This window comes from Rhipicephalus microplus, chromosome 1, assembly GCF_043290135.1.
Source record: "Rhipicephalus microplus isolate Deutch F79 chromosome 1, USDA_Rmic, whole genome shotgun sequence".
Taxonomy (NCBI): domain Eukaryota; kingdom Metazoa; phylum Arthropoda; class Arachnida; order Ixodida; family Ixodidae; genus Rhipicephalus; species Rhipicephalus microplus.
This window is the reverse complement of record NC_134700.1, coordinates 173,124,046-173,146,821: the sequence shown is the minus strand read 5'-3', so window position 1 is coordinate 173,146,821 and position 22,776 is coordinate 173,124,046. Positions and strand designations below refer to the sequence as shown.

The 22,776-nt window shown below is 44.8% G+C and overlaps 1 protein-coding gene across 1 annotated transcript in view; it reads right to left on the bottom strand.

Moving 5' to 3' along the window:
* LOC119178550 (lysosomal cholesterol signaling protein-like) overlaps window positions 1-22,776 on the bottom strand; it is a 147,562-nt gene that overhangs the window by 57,330 nt on the left and 67,456 nt on the right. Inside the window, exons 5-6 of the mRNA XM_075867939.1 lie at window positions 13,391-13,492; window positions 1,472-1,596 (exon numbers count right to left, since the gene is read on the bottom strand). Of these exons, the coding sequence (XP_075724054.1) occupies window positions 1,472-1,596; window positions 13,391-13,492 (227 nt within the window). The remainder of the gene's footprint in view (window positions 1-1,471; window positions 1,597-13,390; window positions 13,493-22,776) is intronic.

Here is a 22,776-nt window from a genome sequence, read left to right as displayed (position 1 = left end):
CTAGACCACCGCGGCGGGGCAAGCCACAAAAAAGTAAATTACTGAGAAGTGTCACAGTATATTCAGGTCTGTGCACTGACAACTCGTCACCAAAAAGCGGCTCACGTGGGAACTGCAAATTATGGCCCTTTGACTCTTGCCTCGGCTTGATTGAAAGTCTATTGTGTTTCTAGCTATCTAAAATGTCTTTAGAGCAAGAAAACGACGCGAGACGGCGCAGGACACCTCCACAAATTGCTCTGTTTTTGAGTTCCTTGTCATCATGTGCATTCTTTCTCTTCGCCGTTTTTTTTTATATATGATTTTTGGACGGTGTGTCTGAAGAAAAATAACACCACCAGTGGCGGAAGAGCATTAAGCGACCATGACAGCGCAATATATATATGTGTATATATATATCTATATATATATATATATATATATATATATATATATATATATATATATATATATATATATATATATATATATATATATATATTGTAGCTGCCTGATATAGTTCACGAAAATTGGTTCATTCTGCACCATCGCAGATAGACACACTGCCACCCTTTCCACAATAGATATTCAACAAATCATCAATGAATCAATGGTTGTTGCCCAGAAACAAGCCCTCAAACGCCAGTGAAGATAGCCATCGGGAGACAATTCATTATTAAAAATATGAAAAACTGGAAGTTAAAGGGCACAGCCTATAATCATTGTATTTGCATACACAGATACACTAGGACACACAGAGAATACGGAAACAGCAAGCCAGCAACTTCAATAGGAAGGGGCATGACTCCCTCTTTCTATTTCGGGAGGCTTAATACAAGACACAACACAGAAAATATCAGAGGGAAGTGATTATGTAGAGATTTCAAATGAGACGCAGCTCAAGGTATATATATATATATATATATATATATATATATATATATATATATATATATATATATATATATATATATATATATATATATATATATATATATATATATGTATATATATATATATATATATATATATATATATATATATATATATATATATATATATATATATATTTATATATATATATGGGTGTGGGTGTGTGCGTGTGTGTGTTTGCAAATTTATTTTATTGGTTGAAGGCATGTAATCATCCACCAGCTAGGCAATGACTGTGTGTTGCTAATATTAACAAAATGTCCGTTAATAAGAGCTTGCACTATGTAGACGGTTAAGCATTGACAAAGGCGGCTAGGTAGACAGACGAATAATTTTAATGAAGTCCTGAGGGATTAGCCGGGAAAGACCCACTGGAGCCCTCGGCTCGCCACCGGCTGCTCCCATGTCGGAATCGAGAGGACATGCCTCTCCGCTGTTTCACAAGCGTGGAGGGCCGTTCAACTGATACTGAAAAAAATCTATGCTCTCTTGTTATCTTGAGCTGAATACGAAAAAGGAGCTTACAGAGTAAAGAGGAAGAAGAAGAATGCTGTCTTACGATTTCGCTGCGCTGAGGATTAGCGCAGCAAATAGATGCTGCCTGACGTCGGGCTCCCGGAACGCGTTCTCGATGTGGTAGCCCAGCAGAAACAGTATGGGTGCCGCGAACGCATCGCCCAGCAGCTAGAAGAGAAGTCGGAGTAATGTCTGGGGTTTCACGTCTTAGAATCACTATATGATAATGAGACATGTCACCATGGAAAGCTTGGAAAATTTTGATCATCTGGTGTTGCTTAACGTGCACTAGCATCGTACAGTACGCGGACCTCTGCCGTTTCGCCTCCACTTAAATGTGGTCAGCGTAGCAGGGGTCGAACCCGCTACCTTCGAGTAACCAGTCAAAAATCGTAACCTCCGATTCATCATGGCGGAATGAAAGAAAGAAGGTGGAGAAACCTCCATACACGTGGGGCTGCAATTCAGCGTGGGAGAGTCCAGTGTTGCAATAGTAGCATGCAGTGTAGGGGTGCACAGTTCCAAAACTGCCCTCACATGGCGAGCGCCCGTGTACTTCGTACCGATCAGGAGTTGAAGTTCTGAATTCTCACTTTGAAAAGTAAGCGCATCTTTCTTTGAACATAAATGTTATCTCGTATACGACTCGTGCAATGGCACGTAACTTTCTGTGTGTGGATGAATGGGAAGACCCTCCACGCACACTTTTGCAGCACGAAGATGCAACGCAAACTGCTTTTAAAGAATTTTTTTCCTTTATTGATGAATACATCGTTCTGGTTTTCGATGCAAACCCGGAACTCACGTCTTTCTGAGCGGTTTGCTTTAACGTCTGAGATAACAACGAGGCTAGCGAACTGTTGTGCGGGAGCGTATGATTAATCGTCCCTCATGCTGTGACATCGGCTAGTATTCGGTTAAAATAAGATGGTACAGCTACCATCATGGAATTTGGTTAGTCCCGGATTCGAATTGTTTAGAGTGAACGAATTTTGTGTCAGGTCTGAAGCGTCATTTGCGAGAGATATGTACCAGCAGCGCACCTTTCGGGTAAGCTGCCCTTTTAAGCAGTGTGCATCTTGTTTCATAGTTAGATAGATATCTGGGGCTTAACGTCCCAAAAACACCATATGATTATGATGGACGCCGTAGTGGAGGGCTTTGTAAATCTCGACCACCTCGGGTTCTTTAACGTGCACCCAAATCTGACCAAACGGGCCTACAACATTTCCGCCTCCATCGGAAATGAAGCCGCCGCAGCCGGTATTCGATCCCGCGACCTGCGGGTCAGTAGCCAAGTACCTTAGCCACTAGATCACTACGGCGGGGCCTTGTTTCATAGTTCACTATTGATGAGCAGATTTGTACACGTAACAGAAAGTGAGTACTTGATTACGGTCACAATCATTTGACTTGAAATGTAGTTGATTGCAGAAGTAAATTACAGCGCAAGAAGTTCAGAGAGCAAATAAATAAATGTAATCGCTTACTTTTACGTTACTTTTCTTGAAAACTTTAGTTGCTTTCTTTTTCTTATCTTTTATTTCCTTTCTTTAATCCCCCTGTGTCACCTCCCGGTAGGGAACCACCGCCTGACACCACTAGGAGTCTCTGCCGACAGTTCTGAACTTTTCGGTACGAGAAATACCATAAAAGACTCATTTTAAAGAACTTGATTATGAAAAAAACAACTGCTTACCGATAATAAACCAGAAAATTTGATTGAATTAGCCAGAAGCTACTTTTTCAAAAGAGCAAAAAATGATATTGTCACGTTACATCGTAACTGCAACCTGTAGGTCATAGCACACAAGAACTTCAAGCTGATTCGATCGACGGCAATATAACTTTATCATTTTTTCTGCAAGTGCTTATTTGTCCTCCTTCAAACGGCGGCACAAACAAGCCTGCCCGCATCTATGGAAATAGTACTTGCAGAACTTGTACCAGTGGCAATATATATATATATATATATATATATATATATATATATATATATATATATATATATATATATATATATTTATATATATATATATATATATTTATATATATATATATATATATATATATATATATATATATATATATTGTCACAGTGCAACGCGAACAAAAGATGACAGCAGCTTACGGCAGCAAAAAGAGCGTATTCAGGATCAGCTGTACAGCAAGATGCCTGCGTCGTTGTCGTCCCGAAAAACCACCTGACCCACACACTAGCTGGAATCTACAAAACATTCCTATCATCGTTCTTTTTCATATAAACACGTGTCACTTGCCCCTCCTTATAAGAGCATCGCCCCGATGCTGATGCAGACGCACAGTATTTTTTTTAACGTGCAGTCAGTCACTCACGTACGGCTTCATACGCACTGCATGAACAAGTTCAGGCTGGTGCTGGCGACACCTCGGGCATTGGGGACTGTCGGAGACAACCTCGTAGGTGACGTTACTTAGCTGGCGCGATACTCAGTATGGCCCGAAATATCGCCTTAGCAGCTTCTCAGACAGTCCACGTTTTCGTACGGGTGTCCAAACCCACACTCTGTCACCGATTTTGTACGTTACAGTTCTATGGCGAGCATTGTAGCAGCCTGCATCGTAGTCTTGTCGCTGGTGGATCCGTAAGCGGGCGAGCTGTCTAGCTTCTTCCGCGCGTTCAGTGAACACGTCGGCGCCTGTGTCGGTAGCGTCCCATTCATGTGGCAACATCGCATCCAGCATAGTCCGTACTTCCCGTCCGTGAAGCAAGCTGAATGGAGTCATGCGAGTCGTCTCTTGTTTAGCCGTATTGTATGCGAACGTGATATAGGGTAAAATCTCGTCCCAATTCTTAGGTTGGACGTCCACGTACATCGACAGCATGTCTTCAATCGTCTTGTTGAGGCGCTCCGTTAGTCCATTTGTTGGCGGGTGGTACGCAGTGGTCTTACGGTGAGTCGTTCCACTAAGCATCAGGACGTGGTCTAAAATAGCTGCCGTAAATGCTGTTCCGCGGTCCGTGATCACGATAGTCGGAGCACCGTGGCGTAGCACAATATTTTCTATAAAAAATCTCGCCACTTCCACTGCGGTGCTCTTTTGAATAGCTTTTGTTTCGGCATACCCGGTTAGGTAGTCTGTTGCGACTATAACCCAGCGATTCCCTGCAGTAGAAGTAGGAAGGGGTCCCAAAATATCCATTCCTATCTGTTCAAACGGTGTACATGGAACCTGTACTGGTTGCAGCTGACCGGCGGGTCTCTTTGGAGGTGACTTGCGGCGCTGGCAATTGATGCAAGTGTGAACGTGGTGCTTGACGGCTGTTGTGAGTCGTGGCCAGTAGTATCCCTGCTGTACTCTTGCCAATGTGCGAGTGTAGCCTAAATGGCCAGACGTCGGCTCATTGTGACATGCTTGGAGCACTTCAGTTCGAAGAGGTGCAGGAATAACGAGCAAATAGGGAGCTCCGATGGACGAAAAGTTTCTCTTGTAGAGGACGCCATTGCGTAAGCAAAACGACGATAATGTCCTTGCAAAGACTCTAGGTGCCCTCGAAGAACGTCCGTCCACGTAATTAATCAAATCAAACAATTCAGGGTCACTTCGTTGTTGTTGGGCAATCGTGGACGCGTCGAGAACACCAAGGAAGGCCATATCGTCGTCGTCAGAAAGAGAAGCTGACTGTACTGGTGATCGAGACAGGCAGTCGGCGTCCGTATGGCGCTTCCCAGACTTGTGTATGACCGTCATATCAAACTCTTGTAACTTCAGACTCCAGCGTGCTAATCGGCTGGTTGGATCTCTTAAATTAGTCAACCAACAGAGGGAATGATGGTCACTTATAACTTTGAAAGGGCGGCCATACAAGTACGGGCGAAATTTCATAACTGCCCAGACCACGGCGAGGCATTCTTTCTCAGTTGTTGAATAATTGGCCTCAGCGCGTGTTAGCGTCCTGCTTGCGTAGGCGATCACTCGTTCCGTGTCTTCTTGCCACTGCACAAGCACAGCTCCGAGGCCTACATTGCTTGCGTCAGTGTGAAGCATTGTTGGCGCTTGTTCGTCGAAGTGAGCAAGCACTGGGGGTGTTTGAAGACGTTGGCGGAGGTCATTAAACGCTGCTTGCTGTTCGTGATTCCACTCAAAGGTGGCGTCGTCTCTAGTGAGGCGAGTTAACGGCGACGCAATCCGTGCAAAGTCGGCGATGAACCGGTGATAGTAGGCGCATAGGCCCAGAAAGCGCCTGACAGCTTTCTTATCGGACGGTACTGGGAACTGTGCCACAGCCGCAAGTTTTTCGGGATCAGGCCGAACGCCGGTACAGCTGACGACATGACCAAGAAACAGCAGTTCTTCAAAACAAAAGTGGCATTTCTCTGGTTTCAATGTGAGGCCTGCGGAGCGTATGCCTCGTAAAAACTTCTAGCCTCTAGAGATGCTCTTCAAAAGTTGGGGAAAACACTATGACGTCGTCTAGATAAACTAAACAGGTCTTCCATTTTAACCCTGAAAGTACAGTGTCCATGAGCCTTTGAAAAGTAGCGGGCGCTGAGCACAGACCGAAGGGTAGAACTTTAAATTCATATAAACCATCCGGCGTCACAAAAGCGGTTTCTTCCCGATCTCTTGGGTCTACCTCGATCTGCCAATATCCACTTCTGAGGTCCATTGAAGAAAAGTAGCGAGCGTTCCGAAGCCTATCGAGAGAGTCATCAATACGTGGAAGCAGATACACATCTTTCTTAGTCACTTGATTCAGCTTCCTGTAATCCACGCAAAAACGCAGGGTACCGTCCTTTTCTTAACTAATACTACAGGCGATGCCCACGGGCTCTGTGATGGCTGAATCACATCATCTTCAAGCATTTTAGCGACTTGTTGCTGTATCACTTCCCGTTCCTTTGGAGCCACACGATAAGGATTCTGGTGTATAGGCCTTGCTACGTCGTGGGTAATTATTCGATGCTTTGTTAGCGGCGTTCGACCGACCCGTGATGTCGATGAAAAGTAGTCCTGGAATTCAGCTAGCAGCTCAAGAAGTCTAGTTCGTTCGTCTCTTGGCAACGTAGTACCAACGTCAAGATTGGGTAGTAATTCTTCTTGAGGTGCTTCGTCTAGGGCTGATAAACTGCCTTGTATTTCTGCAGTAGTGTCAAAGTAAGCGACGGCTGGACCCTTCGGGAGATGTCGGTGCTCAGTGCTGAAGTTAGTGAGCAGCAAGTTTGTGCGTCCAGCAGTGACAGTGACAAGACCTCGAGCAACTGAAATACCATGGCTGAACATCAGTGAGCTTATTTGGTCAGCAATGCCGTCGCCATCACACGGCTCATCCCCTGCCACCGAAACAAGCGTACATGATCGTTGCGGGACGACCACATTGTCATCCGTCAGACGCAAAGGCCCTGAACAAGACGTATGTCTCAGCTCTGAACAATCGACTAAAGTAGGGCTGTTGTTGCGAAATGTAATGACACTGTCAGAGATGTTGATCACGGCGCCATGTTCTCTCAAGAAATCCATTCCGATAATCAGGTCTTTACAGAAGCCTATCGAGGGAGTCATCAATACGTGGAAGCAGATACACATCTTTCTTAGTCACTTGATTCAGCTTCCTGTAATCCACGCAAAAACGCAGGGTACCGTCTTTTTTCTTAACTAATACTACAGGCGATGCCCACGGGCTCTGTGATGGCTGAATCACATCATCTTCAAGCATTTTAGTGACTTGTTGCTGTATCACTTCCCGTTCCTTTGGAGCCACACGATAAGGATTCTGGTGTATAGGCCTTGCTGCGTCATGGGTAATTATTCGATGCTTTGTTAGTGGCGTTCGACCGACCCGTGATGTCGATGAAAAGTAGTTCTGGAATTCAGCTAGCAGCTCAAGAAGTCTAGTTCGTTCGTCTCTTGACAACGTAGTACCAACGTCAAGATTAGGTAGTAATTCTTCTTGAGGTGCTTCGTCTAGGGCCGATAAACTGCCTTGGATTTCTGCAGTAGTGTCAAAGTAAGCGACGGCTGGACCCTTCGGGAGATGTCGGCGCTCAGTGCTGAAGTTAGTGAGCAGCAAGTTTGTGCGTCCAGCAGTGACAGTGACAAGACCTCGAGCAACTGAAATACCATGGCTAAATATCAGTGAGCTTATTTGGTCAGCAATGCCGTCGCCATCAAACGGCTCATCCCCTGCCACCGAAACAAGCGTACATGATCGTGGCGGGACGACCACATCGTCATCCGTCAGACGCAAAGGCCCTGAACAAGACGTATGTCTCAGCTCTGAACAATCGACTAAAGTAGGACTGTTGTTGCGAAATGTAATGACACTGTCAGGGATGTTGATCACGGCGCCATGTTCTCTCAAGAAATCCATTCCGATAATCAGGTCTTTACAGCATGAAGCGAGAACGACGAACGTCGCCACGAAAGTAGAGCCACCGATGTCGAGCCTTGCTGTGCACATTCCAACAGGCATCAGTAATTGGCCGCCTGCCGTCCTTAAGTGAGGTCCCGTCCACGCTGTCTTTACTTTCTTGAGGCGTACGGCAAGGTCATCACTGATAATAGAGAAGTCAGCCCCGGTGTCGACTAAAGCTTTGACTTGCTGTCCATCCACAAGAACGGTAAGGCCCGGGGTCACGGTTTCGTCGGTATTACGTCTTGTCGGCTTTACAGCGTGCTGAGGTGGGAGTAATGGGGGCTTTTTTTCTTCGTCTTGACAGCCTGCAACCTTACCCCCTGAGGTCGCCGCCTTCAGTTTCCCCAGTGTGGGCTGGGTGACCTCGCTCCTCTGGTGTCGGCAAAAGTGCGGCGCTGAAACGAAGGTGACTGGGCAGGAGAAGGAGAGCGTGGTCATTGTCGGAAGACCGGCTCGTAATCAGTTGTAGCCTCGTCATCATTGTTACGGCGGCCATCGAATGGATATCGAGGTACCGGAGGTCCTTGAGAACCGACATCTCCACGGCGGGATACGTACTCGTTGGCATGTCGAATGTCAAACCGTGGCCTGAGAGGGCGCGACGGATCGGCGCGGTGCCAGCAATAGCGGGCTATGTGGCCTACACCTCCGCAGTTGAAACAGAGTGGACGCCTGTCGGCAGTGCGCCAGGTGTCTGTTCGGCGAAGCTGTGGTTGCCGTGATGACTCCTCACGCGACGAAGGCCATGGCAAGCCAGAAGACGACTGGTCGTACTGGGGCTGGATGGATGGGCGCCACGATGTCTCCCCTTGTGGTGGTGACCAAGGAACAGTTGCAGATGGCGGGTAGTATCAAGGCGGAGCGGGTGGGGAGCTTCGAAGGGCGGCGGCGTACGTCATGGGTTGTTGTTCGGGGGCAGGATCAGCTGTCGAGAATGCTTGGCGGATTTCGTCACGGACGACTTGAGCGACGGATACCATGGGTGTATCCACTACCGGAGTCCGCCGCCTTTGCAATTCTTCACGAACAATCTCTCTAATCATGTCACGTAAGGAGCTATGACTGTCAAACGTCACAGCGGCGGCCTGAGTTTGGGGGCTGCTGCACAAGTGGTCATATTGTCGGCAGCGTTGGTGAAGGGCCCGCTCGATAGCCGACGCTTCTTTGATGAAGTTCTCTACAGTGCTTGGCGGGTTGCGCAGAAGTCCGTCGAACAGCTGCTCTTTCACGCCACGCATGAAGTAGCGCAACTTCCTATCTTCAGTCATCTGCGGGTCAGCCCTCCGAAATAAACGTGTCATGTCTTCGGCGAACATGGCGACCGTTTCATTGGGTTTTTGAACCCTTAGCTCTAGTAGTTGGTGGGCGCGGTCACGTCTGTCGACATTGGCAAAAGTTTCAACCATCTTCTGGTGAAAGTCGGTCCATGTGGACAGGTTGCCTTCTCTGTTCTCGTACCAAGTACGAGCGCTGTCATCGAGATAGAAGTAGGCCCGGCCGAGCTTTTCCTGAGCAGACCAGTGGTTGATCTTCGCAACACGGTCGTATTGGTCTAACCAGTCTTCTACATCTTCGTGTGCGCCACCACCAAAGCGTTTAGGCTCCAGCGATTGAAAAAAACGTTACCTGGGATGGAGCGGGAGCACTGGTGCCGCGAAGTACAGGCTGGGGGCTGGTGTTAGCTATTTCTAGATGTCTGGTAGAGGTTTTCTGCGAGGTGTTGCAGTCTGGAGGAATACCTCATAGCCGACGACTGAATCGACGGACAGGGGTTGCAGTAGGCACGTCCGGGCTGGATGAACGGCTCCCACTAGGACTGTGAAGCATAGGGCAGCGTCACGGCCCAGCTCCTCCACCAGTGTCGCAGTGCAACGCGAACAAAAGATGACAGCAGCTTACGGCAGCGAAAAGAGCGTATTCAGGATCAGCTATACAACAAGATGCCTGCTTCGTTGTCGTCCCGAAAAACCACCTGACCCACTAGCTGGAATCTACAAAACATTCCTATCATCGTTCTTTTTCATATAAACACGTGTCAATATATATATATATATATATATATAAATATATATATATATATATATATATATATATATATATATATATATATATATATATATATATATATATATATATAATGCTGGATGCCCGTCTTCTGTGCAATGCACGTTAAAGAACCTCAGGTGGCCGAAATTATCCGAGGCCCCTCTACTACGGAGTCTCTTGATAGTCCGAGTCTCCTTGGGCCGTTGAACCCCATAAACAAAGTTTCCATGCGGAACCCGCTTCTTACACCGTCAGAAAACTTCTGCCTTTCATATCGTTTATTAATGACCAGTCATGGTCAGTATAACGCAGTGAGTTCATGCTGTACATCATATTCTTTCCTCATTACCCACCGCCGAATATAGCATAGGCTTATGTCCGGCCTAGGTTATATACATTGTGTTAACAGCATATGCCGAGCATCGTTACGGTCACTTCCGAACCACGAGAAAAGCAAGTAATCGCAGTACAATCGGCCCATTATCCTAACCCTGATCGCTTTCATATAGTGCGGCCTACCTTCTATACACTTTCTCGCGTCTCAGTGTTACAAGACAAAAGGGTATACATGAACCAGCAGGGTTATCTTACCCTTAACAACGTTACCAGGGTCGGCTGTGTTTCCTTGAGGAGATGCTGCTGCCATCTCGTAACATTATGGGCATACGCTTTGAACGTACTGTGTTGCCTCGTTTGGTGCTAAAGCTTCCTGTCGTTCACGTATACAAAACACTAAGCCACTGTAGCGACGCTTTCGCAAGAAACTGGGAACATCAGATAAGGCCGTTGAGGTGGCCGAAAGTTTTGGATGAACGCGAAAGTAATGTACGGGAGCCATTCGGCCAGATGGGACCCATTTGGTTTCGGTGTGAGCTGTGCTTGCGAAAGGCTCCGGTGGCTCTGCCTGCATCAAGCGGCCTTGGGAATGGACCTTGGTTATATACATGACGCCAGCTATCGAAGCAGATCTAATCATTCAACTCTTATGGTTCTCTTACTCGTCTGTGTAGCTTCAATGCAGGCCTAGGTGCCATAGAGTTTCTTAATATACACTAGAGGGGAGTCTGGCGCTAGTGTCTATATGGGAGCTGCAACACACTGCGCTTCAGCGAGCATAGTAATGATGGGTAGTACACACATTTGTCTAATTTTCGTACTTCTGGCCTGCTTCTGGCTCCGTGTGTGTTCGTGTGGCTTGAAGCTGTTTTTTTTTTCACGAAAACATAAATGAGCAAATGTTCACCGTTTGCGCTTCACAACCTTATATTCTTTTAGGCTTACCATTTTGAATCAAGTCACTAAGTTCCAAAGGGTTCGTTCTTTCTTTCGAAACAAAACCGTAACCAGCAATAAACGAAGCCGCAAGTACGATTCGCCGCCCGCAAGAACGAAGACTAGGCAAATGTGTGTACTACCCATCATTCCCATGGTCGCTGTACGATCGCAGCACCAGAGTGCCCTCTAGTTAATTTTGGGAAACTCTATGCTAGGTACATTGCGGAAACTGTTGCAAGCAACTATAGAAAATGCTTCTCGTGGTAATGAAGTGTATTATGCGGGAATTCGGAAGTGAGTTCTGAATCAAGCTCTCATTCGTTTCCTTTCTCGCTTGGCGCATTCAAAAGCATAAATTTCGGTCAAGCGACATGAACGCGAATTCTCGATGCTTTGTTTTCTCAACTTCTATATAGAAAGTTGTGACATGTAACATCATATCTCTATATTATCACATCTTGGAACGAGGGGTTTGCCGTACTCAATAAAATACAATTTTAGAATTATATCTATCACCTATCGTATCTAAGCTAATAGACTCGGTAAGCCAATATGCGTCATATATCCGTACACATGCGTCAATATGCGTCATACATGTGTCGTCATCGAATGCACGTCACCAAGAGCTTTCTATCGATATGTTGTGAGTCGCAATTATTTTACATACCTAAAAATATTTTTTACCAATAACAATGAATTCTCAAGATCGTACATGAAACACCAAACGCATTCAGCAAGCCAGGCAAGACGACGCATGCCGCGGCAAAAATACACTGTGTTGTTGAGAGGGAAAAATTTAAAGGAGCCCCCGTTACATTCAAAATTAACACAGTAAAGAGACAATATGTACAGGGTTGAATAAGAAAGTTGTAGATTGTTTTGCAAAACGTCCAAATTGATAGTTTCGAACTTTATATCTGTTAAGTATTAGTGTTTTTCTGCTAATTATAAATGCCCGTGAAATGCAAAAAATACCACGTGACAAACCCGCTCGTGCGCCTGTGCGCACGATGATTCTAGTGCTCTCTAACGTTCCGCGTACGAACTACCATAGCATTGGCCCCGTTGTGCTGTCTCGGCAGGGCCGCAACGATAGTGGTCGCTTTACGATGAACACGTTTTGCCATCGGCCACAAAAGCGATAACTGCTGTGACTGCTTATCGCTGTCATGAACCGGTGTGAGAGAAGCGTGTCGTTTGCACGCGAAACGTTAGCGAGCGCTAGAATCATCGTGCGCACTGACACGCGAGGGGGTTCGTCAAGTGGGATTTTTTTTTCGTATTTTGTGAGCATTTGTAATCAGCAAAAAAACACGCACACGTAACAGATATAAAGTTGAAAACTATCTATTGGGACGTTTTGCAAACCGATCTACAATTTTCTCATTGAAATTCTTTATCCATCCTCGTTCCTTCAAAAGTTAGTTGATTAAACAGATCTAATTGAACAAAATTTAAAAACACAAATAGTCTGACTAACTTCAGGCAACGGTGAGCAACATGCATTTGGTCGCGTCGAAATTACGTATCCTGGTATATTTTAAAACTGTGGCTAAAGTTACGTGGGACACTGTATATAGCTGCTGCATGATACACGATCAGCTAAGCTTCGCAATCTTGTGTCACCTGTGTGTCGTGTGCCATAAAGCCTCGCTCATCATCGTCATTATCATTATACTCCTCACAATCATCAGCCTGACTACGCCCGCTTCTGGCCAAAGTACTCTCCCATGTTCCGCCAATCAACACGGTCCTGTGCTTTCTAGCTGCTTCCACGCTATGCCTGCCAACTTCTTAACCTATTTTGCTCACCTAATGTTCTGTCTCTTCCCCGCGCGTTTACCTTCTCCTGGAATCGAGTCAGTGACCAGTGGTCATCCTGTTTACGCGCTACGTGCCCCGCCCACGTGCATTTCTTCTTCTTGATTTTAACTATGATATCCTTACCTCCCGTTTGTTCCCTCACCAACTCTACTCTCTTTCTGTCTCTTAAGATTGCTTCATCAATTTCTTTTCAATATTCGCGCTCATCATACACCTTCACAAAGTTAAATGACTCCTCATATATTTAATTGTTTTTTTTTACTGCCACGTTTTACACCATCACAACTACGCGATGGTACTATTACTCGCTTTATAGCCTGCGTAAATATCTTGTTAGTTGCCCGGGCTGCTTTCGCAAGGGCTTGTTGGACGGTTTCTTGATTGACTCGTAATTAATTAGAGCTCCCGGAAATCACTTACCTTGAGGGTAGCGGCCAGCGGTGCCGGAAGCTGGGCTCCGCAATGACTGACGTTGACGGCGATGGCGAGGAGGGAGAACAGGACGTGTGGATGAGACAGCACCTCCGTTCGAAAAAGAAAAGAAAAAAGTGAAGACAGTTATCTCGACCATCAATGACACAACGAAGCCTCCTCGTATCAATTTGTGGTTTTCTGCTGCACATACGTTTTATTTTGTTCTATTTCTTCTTTTATCACCACATGCATTGTAACGCTATAGGCGTGTGTGAAAGTCAGGTTGGTCCGCCAAGTCTTTTGCAGCGTACACACTAACTAAAGGGAGCAACGCAGCTGAGTGAAGTGTGCGCACGAGTTTCGTAAGTCCAAGCTTACTTCTCCGAGTGAATAAAGCATCGTTACTACTATAATGAACAAATTTGTCGCAAGCCGAAATTCGGTGAATGTGTCTGTTCTAACCAAACGCATACACACGAGCAAAGTTTGCTAGTAAAGTGTTGGAGACGCAGTCTCCCACTGAAGAATACGGAGGGTTAAAAAGTTGGTGATTGGGGGGGGGGGGGCGACGTAAAAATCGACTTGGTTGGTTTCCAGCGTGGACCAAGTTTACAGCAGGGATATTCAAGTAGATTATCGTGATTCAGTAGCGTTGCATACTGGTAGAAGCGCTGAAGCAATGTCGTACGTATCCATATTTATGCCATTTCTAGAAAGGTAACGAACACTTAACAAATTTTGCAATATGTCGTCGTAGAACCACTGAACACCACCTGATACACATTGTTACTATAGAAATCATAGAGACCCGTCGTTTGCAAGGGTTCAACAAATTGCCCTCTCCTGAATAATTGAATAAAAGCACACACACACACATGATAAATAAATAAATAAATATATATATATATATATATATATATATATATATATATATATATATATATATATATATATATATATATATATATATATATATATATATATATATTAAGAGGCATTGTGGTTGAGTGGCCGTAGCGTTGCATATAGTCCAGTAGATCCTCCGTGAGCGATCACAACGTGGTTTATTTCGACGTTTCCGCCTAGAGTCTGGCCTTCATCAGGATTGGTGGTGGTGATTAGAAGAGAGGAAAGACGCCTAATTTCTGCAGCCCGTTAGGGAGCACGGCGCAGCGTCTTATGGGAGGGGGGGGAGGGGGGAGGAAAAAGAGAGAAGATGAGGATACAGTTTGTTGGTGCTCAGCTTTATAAAATCTTGAATCAGAGAAGGAGAGAGAGAAAAAAACGAAAAAAGAAAGAAAGAAAGAAGAAAAAAAATTGCCCGCAGCTTCCCTCGGGAGAACACTGAGGAGGATGCGGAGCATATAATTGGTTAACGGGGTGTTAAAGTGCGACTTACTTGGGTCGATGGCTAAATTGGTTAACGTGGTTGTGAAATGGGGTCTTAAATTGCGACTTACTTGGGTCGATGGCTAAATTGGTTAACGTGGTTGTAGGAGGGGGTGTTAAATGAGTGAACACGTACACACGTATGCGAAAGGGCGGCGCTGGTCGAAGGGACGTCGATCATTGTGTTTGTGGATTCGTTGGAATTCATTTCACCGCGACCTTGGACGTCGACGCGCCGTACAAACCAACCGACGAGCGGCAACTGAGCGAGCGAGCACCGACCTTGAGTATATATACAGCTCGACGGCGCATGCACTGTCAGCTGTTGAATGTTCTCGAAGCGCGACGCCACATGCGCGTCCACTGGAGAATCAGGAGAATTGTAGATGTCGAACGCGGTATGTAAAGGAGGAAGGGTGCACAGATGGTGGAGGAGTGAAGCACGCGCGGTGTGTAGAGGAGGAAGGGATGCACAGATGGTGGAAGAGTGGGCGACGGCGCATGCGCGCGCGTCAGCTGTCGAATGTTCGAGAAGCGGTGCGGAAGGCGCGGACGGCGCACTACAAGGCGCGAGTATAAGATGCTTCCGCATCTAAAAGAAGAAAAAGGAGAATATAAGGTGGACACCCCCGGGCGCCCCCTTTCGCTCTTCATTCCCCTTCACACTCCATCTCTCTCCCTTTTCTCCTTTTCACCTTTAGGATGTCTGCGGTCTGTGTATTCTTCCTTTTACTAACGCATTATTCCCGACCAGACAGCGCCTCCTGGCTCTGGTGGTTCGGTGTGGGGAAAAAAGAGCTTTTTAAAGAAGTTTAAGCCTTTAACTACTCAGCACCCCGTCGATATCTCGTCGTAGAAAGAGGGGCGCCGTGTATTGCCGCAGAGGCCGGCAAGTGGGTGCAATGGCGATTCTTGCCCGCTTCTGGATTACTCGTGCAGTAGGGGCCTCCCGACTGTGCACAGGGTTGCTGTTGGGCATGTCACGTTTGACACAATTGATTGTATAGTGAGGTAAAAACAGAAAACAGACGACAGCTGTACTTAGGAAGAGTAGTTACACTTGGAATGATTTTGAGTTGTCCAGTGCCCTTCGCAGCTGCAGTGCCATGCACTCAGTTATTTTTTCATTATTGCCGTTAGTGTTTTCTAATGCTTTAATTGCTGCAGGTGTACCCAGATTCTCATTTCTTCCTCTATCGAGGGTGTTACATCGGTGTATAAGGTATGACTCTCCTTGTTCACGTTCTCGGTTATTTAAACCCCGCCTCTAAGAGCGTTACTGATAGTTTGTCGGATGCATGGTCGGGAAGATTGAGATGTTTTGATTGGTGTAGATTTGGGGCTGATTTCGCATGGGCTCTGCGATTATTGAAGCGAATACTAAAAGGTGTTCCGATGTACTGCATACTACACACGTTGCATTCAAGTAGGTACACCACATTAGAGGAATCGCATGTTAGGTTTCCTCGTATGTTAATCGAAAACTTGGGTTGTGTGCTGGTTGTTTTGTGTGTTTCTCGCATCACTTTACTTACAAGACATCGTGACTTTAAACAAGGTCGGCATGAATTATTACGGGTTGAGGTATTGAATTGAAAGTGGACAAGTGTGTCTTTGAGTTTGCGTGGTCGTCGGTAAACGACACCAGGAGTGGATGGGAATGCGCGTTTCAGACGTCCACTTTGTTCCAGAATGTTGTAATGTCGTTTAAGGATTTTGTTTACATTGGGGAAATTTGTGCTGTAAGTTAAGCAGAGGTTTGTTCGTTGTGGGTCTCCTTGCCGTGGTCGCTTCATATATATATATATATATATATATATATGTATATGAGAGAGAGAAAGATACATTCAGTGACGACGTTAAGTTTGCCACATGGTTTCACCGAAATAAAACTGTGGTTTAACTCGATCCACTTCTGACTAAACATACTCTGGAAGTTTTGTGTCAGATTGCGACAATATTTTCTAAAATAAACGTCAACTAATTGCACCTTATCTTGAGAAAAAAGCGTAAACAAGGTGCACTTTTCATGCTATTGGGGTATGGTTTACAGAGCTTGAACTAAAACAAAAAAACACTAAATGAATAACTGCAGTAAATATTATGCAAAAACTGAGCAGTTTAGGTTTTTTGCATAAAAATTATGCTGTATAGCTGCCTTAATAATGCGAACACAGACCTTTGCGTTGGAAACGTGAATCTCAATAAATCCCACCCCCCTCTCCACTTATTTCTTCCTCCCCCGCCCCATACAAACACACACAAGAACGCGCGCAGACAGGCGTTGAATGCGTCACTTCGAATATTTTTTTTCATTCTTCATATCAAGACATCAACACGTATTTAAATATTTTGGAGCATATAAGTTGTCAGTGACAACTCTCACCAACAACAGGGGACCACACCTTTCTGCATCTTATTTGGGTAGTATGGTACAAAAAAGGGGAGGGGAGAGAAGCTTCATTTGGTGTAAATAAGAGAATACTTCAGCAAGGCAGCACCATGTAGAAAAGCAAGGTAGTGTTTTTTTTATTATGCTTTGGATTCCCCGCATTAAAACTGTGGTTTAACTCGATCCACTTCTGACTAAACATACTCTGGAAGTTCTATCTATCTATCTATCTATCTATCTATAGATAGATAGATAGATAGATAGATAGATAGATAGATAGATAGATAGATAGACAGATAGATAGATAGATAGATAGATAGATAGATAGATAGATAGATAGATAGATAGATAGATAGATAGATAGATAGATAGATAGATAGATAGATAGATAGATAGATAGATAGATAGATAGATAGATAGATAGATAGATAGATAGATAGATAGATAGATAGATAGATAGATAGATAGATAGATAGATAGATAGATAGATATAAAACCAACATGAATTTAGAAAGGCCCTATCATGCGAAACAGCTTTTCGTATTCACGACTGACCTACATCATCACTTAGATCTAAACTTGCAAATTGACTGTCTTTTTCTGGATTTTTCAAAAGCTTTCGATCGTCTTGCTCACTGCCACTTAAACCCTAAACTCTCTTCTTTGTGTACAGATTCATCAACTCTGTCATGGATACGGAACTTTCTTACTAACCGGAACGAATTCACCATTGTTAATGACTTTTCATCCCCACTTTCATACGTTTGTTCTGGTGTGCCGTAAGGGAGTGTTCTCTGTCCACTGCTTTTTTTTTTTCTTATTTATTAATGACTTACCAAGTAATTTATCCTCACAAGTGCGCATTTTCGCTGATGACTGTATAATTTACCGAGCAATAACTAGTACTTGTGACCACGTGCCCCGCCGCGGTGGTCTAGTGGCTAAGGTACTCGGCTGCTGACCCGCAGGTCGCGGGTTCGATTCCCGGCAGCGGCGGCTGCATTTCCGATGGAGGCGGAAATGTTGTAGGCCCGTGTGCTCAGATTTGGGCGCACGTTAAAGAACCCCAGGTGGTCGAAATTTCCGGAGCCCTCCACTACGGCGTCTCTCATAATCATATGGTGGTTTTGGGACGTTAAACCCCACAAATCAATCAATACTTGTGACCACGTAATAATTCAAAATGACCTCGACCTCATCAGCAATTGGTGTAATAGTTGGCTAATGTCCCTTAATTCAAGTAAATGTAAAGTAATGTCCTTCTCTTGCAAACATTCTAACTTTGAGTTTTCTTACTTTATTAATGGCAATCCCGTATCTAGTGTTGACTCTTTTAAATATTTAGGTGTAACCTTCACATCTAACCTTTGTTGCACTACCCACATCACCAACATCTGCAGTGACGCCTCACGATCATTAGGCTACATACGCCGCAATCTACGTAAGACGCCCACAAATATACGTGCTTTAGCTTACGTAACATTTGTTCGCCCTCAGCTAGAATTCGCTTCTGCAGTTTGGTCCCCTCATTACAGCTATTTAACTAACATGCTGGAATCAATCCAGAATAGAGCCGCTAGATTCGTCTCACACAACTACGATCACAGCGCAAGCACAACACAAATTAAAAAAAAAACTTATCACTTTCCCTTTTGAGCAGCCGACGTGATCTAAACCTCCTTTCATTATTTCATAAATACGTACATGAAACAAGGCCATTATCAATGACATTGCAAACATCTGCATTCACATCAAAGAGACTAAATAATCATCTTTCGTTCACACGCATATACGGTAAAACATACATTTTTAACTCATCTGCACTCCCCAGTGTCATCCGCATGTGGAACAGCCTTCCAGATGAAGTCGTAGCAGAACGCAATCGGGAAAAATTCCGGCACCTTCTACTCACCCATTTACATGACTAACTGCTCGTTTTATTCATATCAAAATCGGCACCTACGCGTTTATTCACTACTAGTATCTCGCTTTTTTTTTTCTCTTACCTTAAACTTATTTTGTATGATGGTTTGAATACTAACATGCCATTTAGTTCTGTTGTGTTTTATTCAGTGATGTTTTCTTTTGATTAATAGAAAGTCTTTTCACAATTTGTGCTTGTTTTTTTAGCTTCTTTTAAATCATTATCTCACGCGTATACTCATCCGATGTTCATTGCCGTTCTATAGCTATTAAAATTATTATTAATATTTTCTCATTCTTATTCCTGTTAGGACTCCTATAATCAATAACATTTAGTTCATGTTATTGTTTGTAGGGAAAGTGTACCGATTCATGTATGTATTCCTTTTATGCTCCCCTTACACAATGCCCTGTTGGGTCTGTAAAGCATTTTGAATAAATAAATAAATATATATATATATATATATATATATATACATATATATATATATATATATATATATATATATATATATATATATATATATATATATATATATATATATATATATATATATGGGATATGGCACAACGGGAGCGTTGTCAACAAAGATAAATATATTTAATTTATTTACCAGCAGTTTCGGGAGGGAGGGGTCCTCCCTTCATCAGGGGATACGAATTATACTCATCCCCTGATGGGAGGACCTCCCCCTAAGGGAGGACCTCTCCCGAAACTGCTGGGAAATAAATATATTTATTCTTGTTGACAACGCTCCCGTTGTGCCATATCCCATACCTTCACGAACTGGCCCATTGAATTATTACTCCCACTATATATATATATATATCTTCCTGCGTCGGGGTGCTCTCGCGATCGCCACTTTAACTTGGGGTATACACCAAAATTTGAAATGAATATGTGGGGTTTAACGTCCCAAAACCACCATTTGATTATGAGAGACGCCGTAGTGGAGGGCTCCGGAAATTTCGACCACCTGGGGTTCTTTAACGTGCACTCAAATCTGAGTACACGGGCCTACAACATTTCCGCCTCCATCGGAAATGCAGCCGCCACACCAAAATTAGAAAGGGTAAGAGGGTTTGACTAATATGCCTAGCTAGTCAGGACATGAATAACGTAAAAGTCGGACAGCGTACGTTGTAAACCCCTCCCTTCGGATACATGTGGCACATACCCATAACCACGGGCAGTTGTACGTAGGTATATGCTCCTTAGGCGAGTGACAATTTATATCTGCCCAGAAACGGTGAGGACAGACATCGGTAATTTATATGCGATAGCGTTAAAAAAAAGCTGGCACCGGAAGCGTTGACGAGACCACTACAAATAACGAATATCAGGGTACCAGCTGAAATCAAGCCCAAGCTTCTTGCGTGGCAATAAAGTATTCTACCATACAGCAACGCCAGGTCTCAGAACTACTTAGAAAAAAGGTCCTATGCATGCTTAATATTGGTAAAACGCCCACTGTGGTTGCAGTAATTGGCTATAGCATTTTATAAACATTGATTATGCAGCTGTATATGCATATACAGGTGTCACGTCACGTTTATGCCAGTTGCTTAATCAACCGTCATCCACTGAAGTTGTTCTACGTAACTTTGGCCATGATTATCAACCATTCTTGCAAGTACAAGGGACACATGTCCAGATTACTGCTTCTGGGGTTTTTAATACCCTTGCTCCTGTTGGCACCATTGCGCAACTGGAGACAACTAAGCGTAACCACTACACCAGCACAGAGAACAAAACTATCTATGTCTACTTCGGTTGTCGCTTTCGCGCAACAAAGGAGCCAGCGTAAGTTTCCCTCTTCTTAGCCATGCGGTTTGAATAAGTGGCACAGTAATTTCTGGAAAAATATAATGTAGCACTATTTACGAGTTTACTTATGCTTCCCAACAAAGTAGTCCGCAAAATTTAGAGTTTCAGTGAAGGCGTCTGGGGTGAATGCCGAGCAGAACGCATCAATTGCTATCAATAATAAAAGTCACTGCTAAAAACACCTAGGAATTCCTACAGCTTTCTATATCTTGCCCATGATATTCTTTTTTGTCATAGAAATAAATTGCAGTGACCTTTACTTTTTCACGTTAGATATTGTTTTTTTCTTCGGAAAGAAACAGAGTGGGACTCTTGCGAGTGTCTTGGGGATACATTGTAATAAAATGGCATATGAGCACGGGCGTTCACCGTGTCCATGGAAACAACACGTGAAGGTCTGGAGTGTTTTCATTACGAAGAAGACGACGAAGCTGTTGCTGCTTGGCTAAGTAGCTCTGTCTGCATTTATCGTTTATTTTTGTTTATATTACGGCTCAGCACTGCTCAAGACGTCGGACGACTCGAAAAGGTACCTGCCGTATCGGCGACCGACGGGTACTGCGCAGCCCGCCCCGTCGAAATGTGCTAGAAGAAACGAAACAAGCATCGGGGAGAGCGCCGCCATGACCTCCCAAGGTGTGACACCAGGTCAGAAGCACCAGCTGGCTGGCGCAAGCATACCTGACGGCAAGCGACAACACAGCGTTGCATCAGAGGACGAATCAACTGTCGTCGGGGACCACAACGGGGCGAACCTCACAGATCAAGACATGGACGAGGGTGGTTTCCGCCTTGTGCGACATCGCAAAGACAGGACGGTGGGCATTCCTGTGTTAATTGCTCCAACATCCGAAGGAGCTAACTTGAGGCAAGTGAATCCTATTGACCTATACTCGGAATTTGAAACGATTCTCGGTGGAGCCCCAGTTAAGAGCCGTTTCACAGCACAGGGAGCCCTGCTCTTGGATATAGAGACAGAACACCAAGCTAATATGCTTCTAGAGACCAATACTATCTGTGGCTTTGCCATATCTGCCCGTGTACCACACAGCTACATGAAAAATACATGCATTATAAAAGGGGTCCCAAGATGGTACTCGGACGAAGAGCTGTTAACCTACCTGAGACCTCAGGGAGTATACCACGCAAGAAGAATCATACAACGAGTCCAAACCTCATCCACCGAATGGGAATCAAGGCGCACTGACTCTGTAGTTCTCACATTCGCTCCAAATTCGGAACGCCCAGAGAAGATCAACCTTGGCTTCACCAGACACGAGTTGGTAGACTACGTGGAGACGCCACCACGCTGTTTTAAATGTCAGCGTTTTGGACATGTTGCTAAGCACTGTCGTGGGGAACAAAGGTGTAAGTGCTGTGGGGGGCCTCATGACTTTAAGACGTGTACAAGTAAAGAAAAACTTGTGTGTGCAAACTGTGGCGGCGACCACCCAGCTAGCTACGGCCAATGTCCAGCACGAACAGCTGCGCAGCGCAGAAATAAGACGTTTGTCCTCGGCCCAAAGACTGTGAACGAACCATCGCTCACAAAGAAGACGTCCGGCGCGCCACAGCATGGCGGTTCGGAAAACGAGTACGCAGGAAATTTTCCGCGCCTAAAGCCGACAAGAGCTGGTACTGAGTCAACGCAAGTGCTCAACGCTGGTGAGAAATGTATCACGAAAGAGTCCGCCAAGCGCACCTACGCTGATGCACTGAGCCCACCTCAAGTACCATCTGGAAGCCAACAGCAAGAAAACCTCGAGCACGTTATTCGCGCTCTGTTCACCGCACTACGTTCACACGTCGCTAAGATGCCTGCGAGTTCAACGAAGGATATGTTGGAAGCAGTCCTGGCTC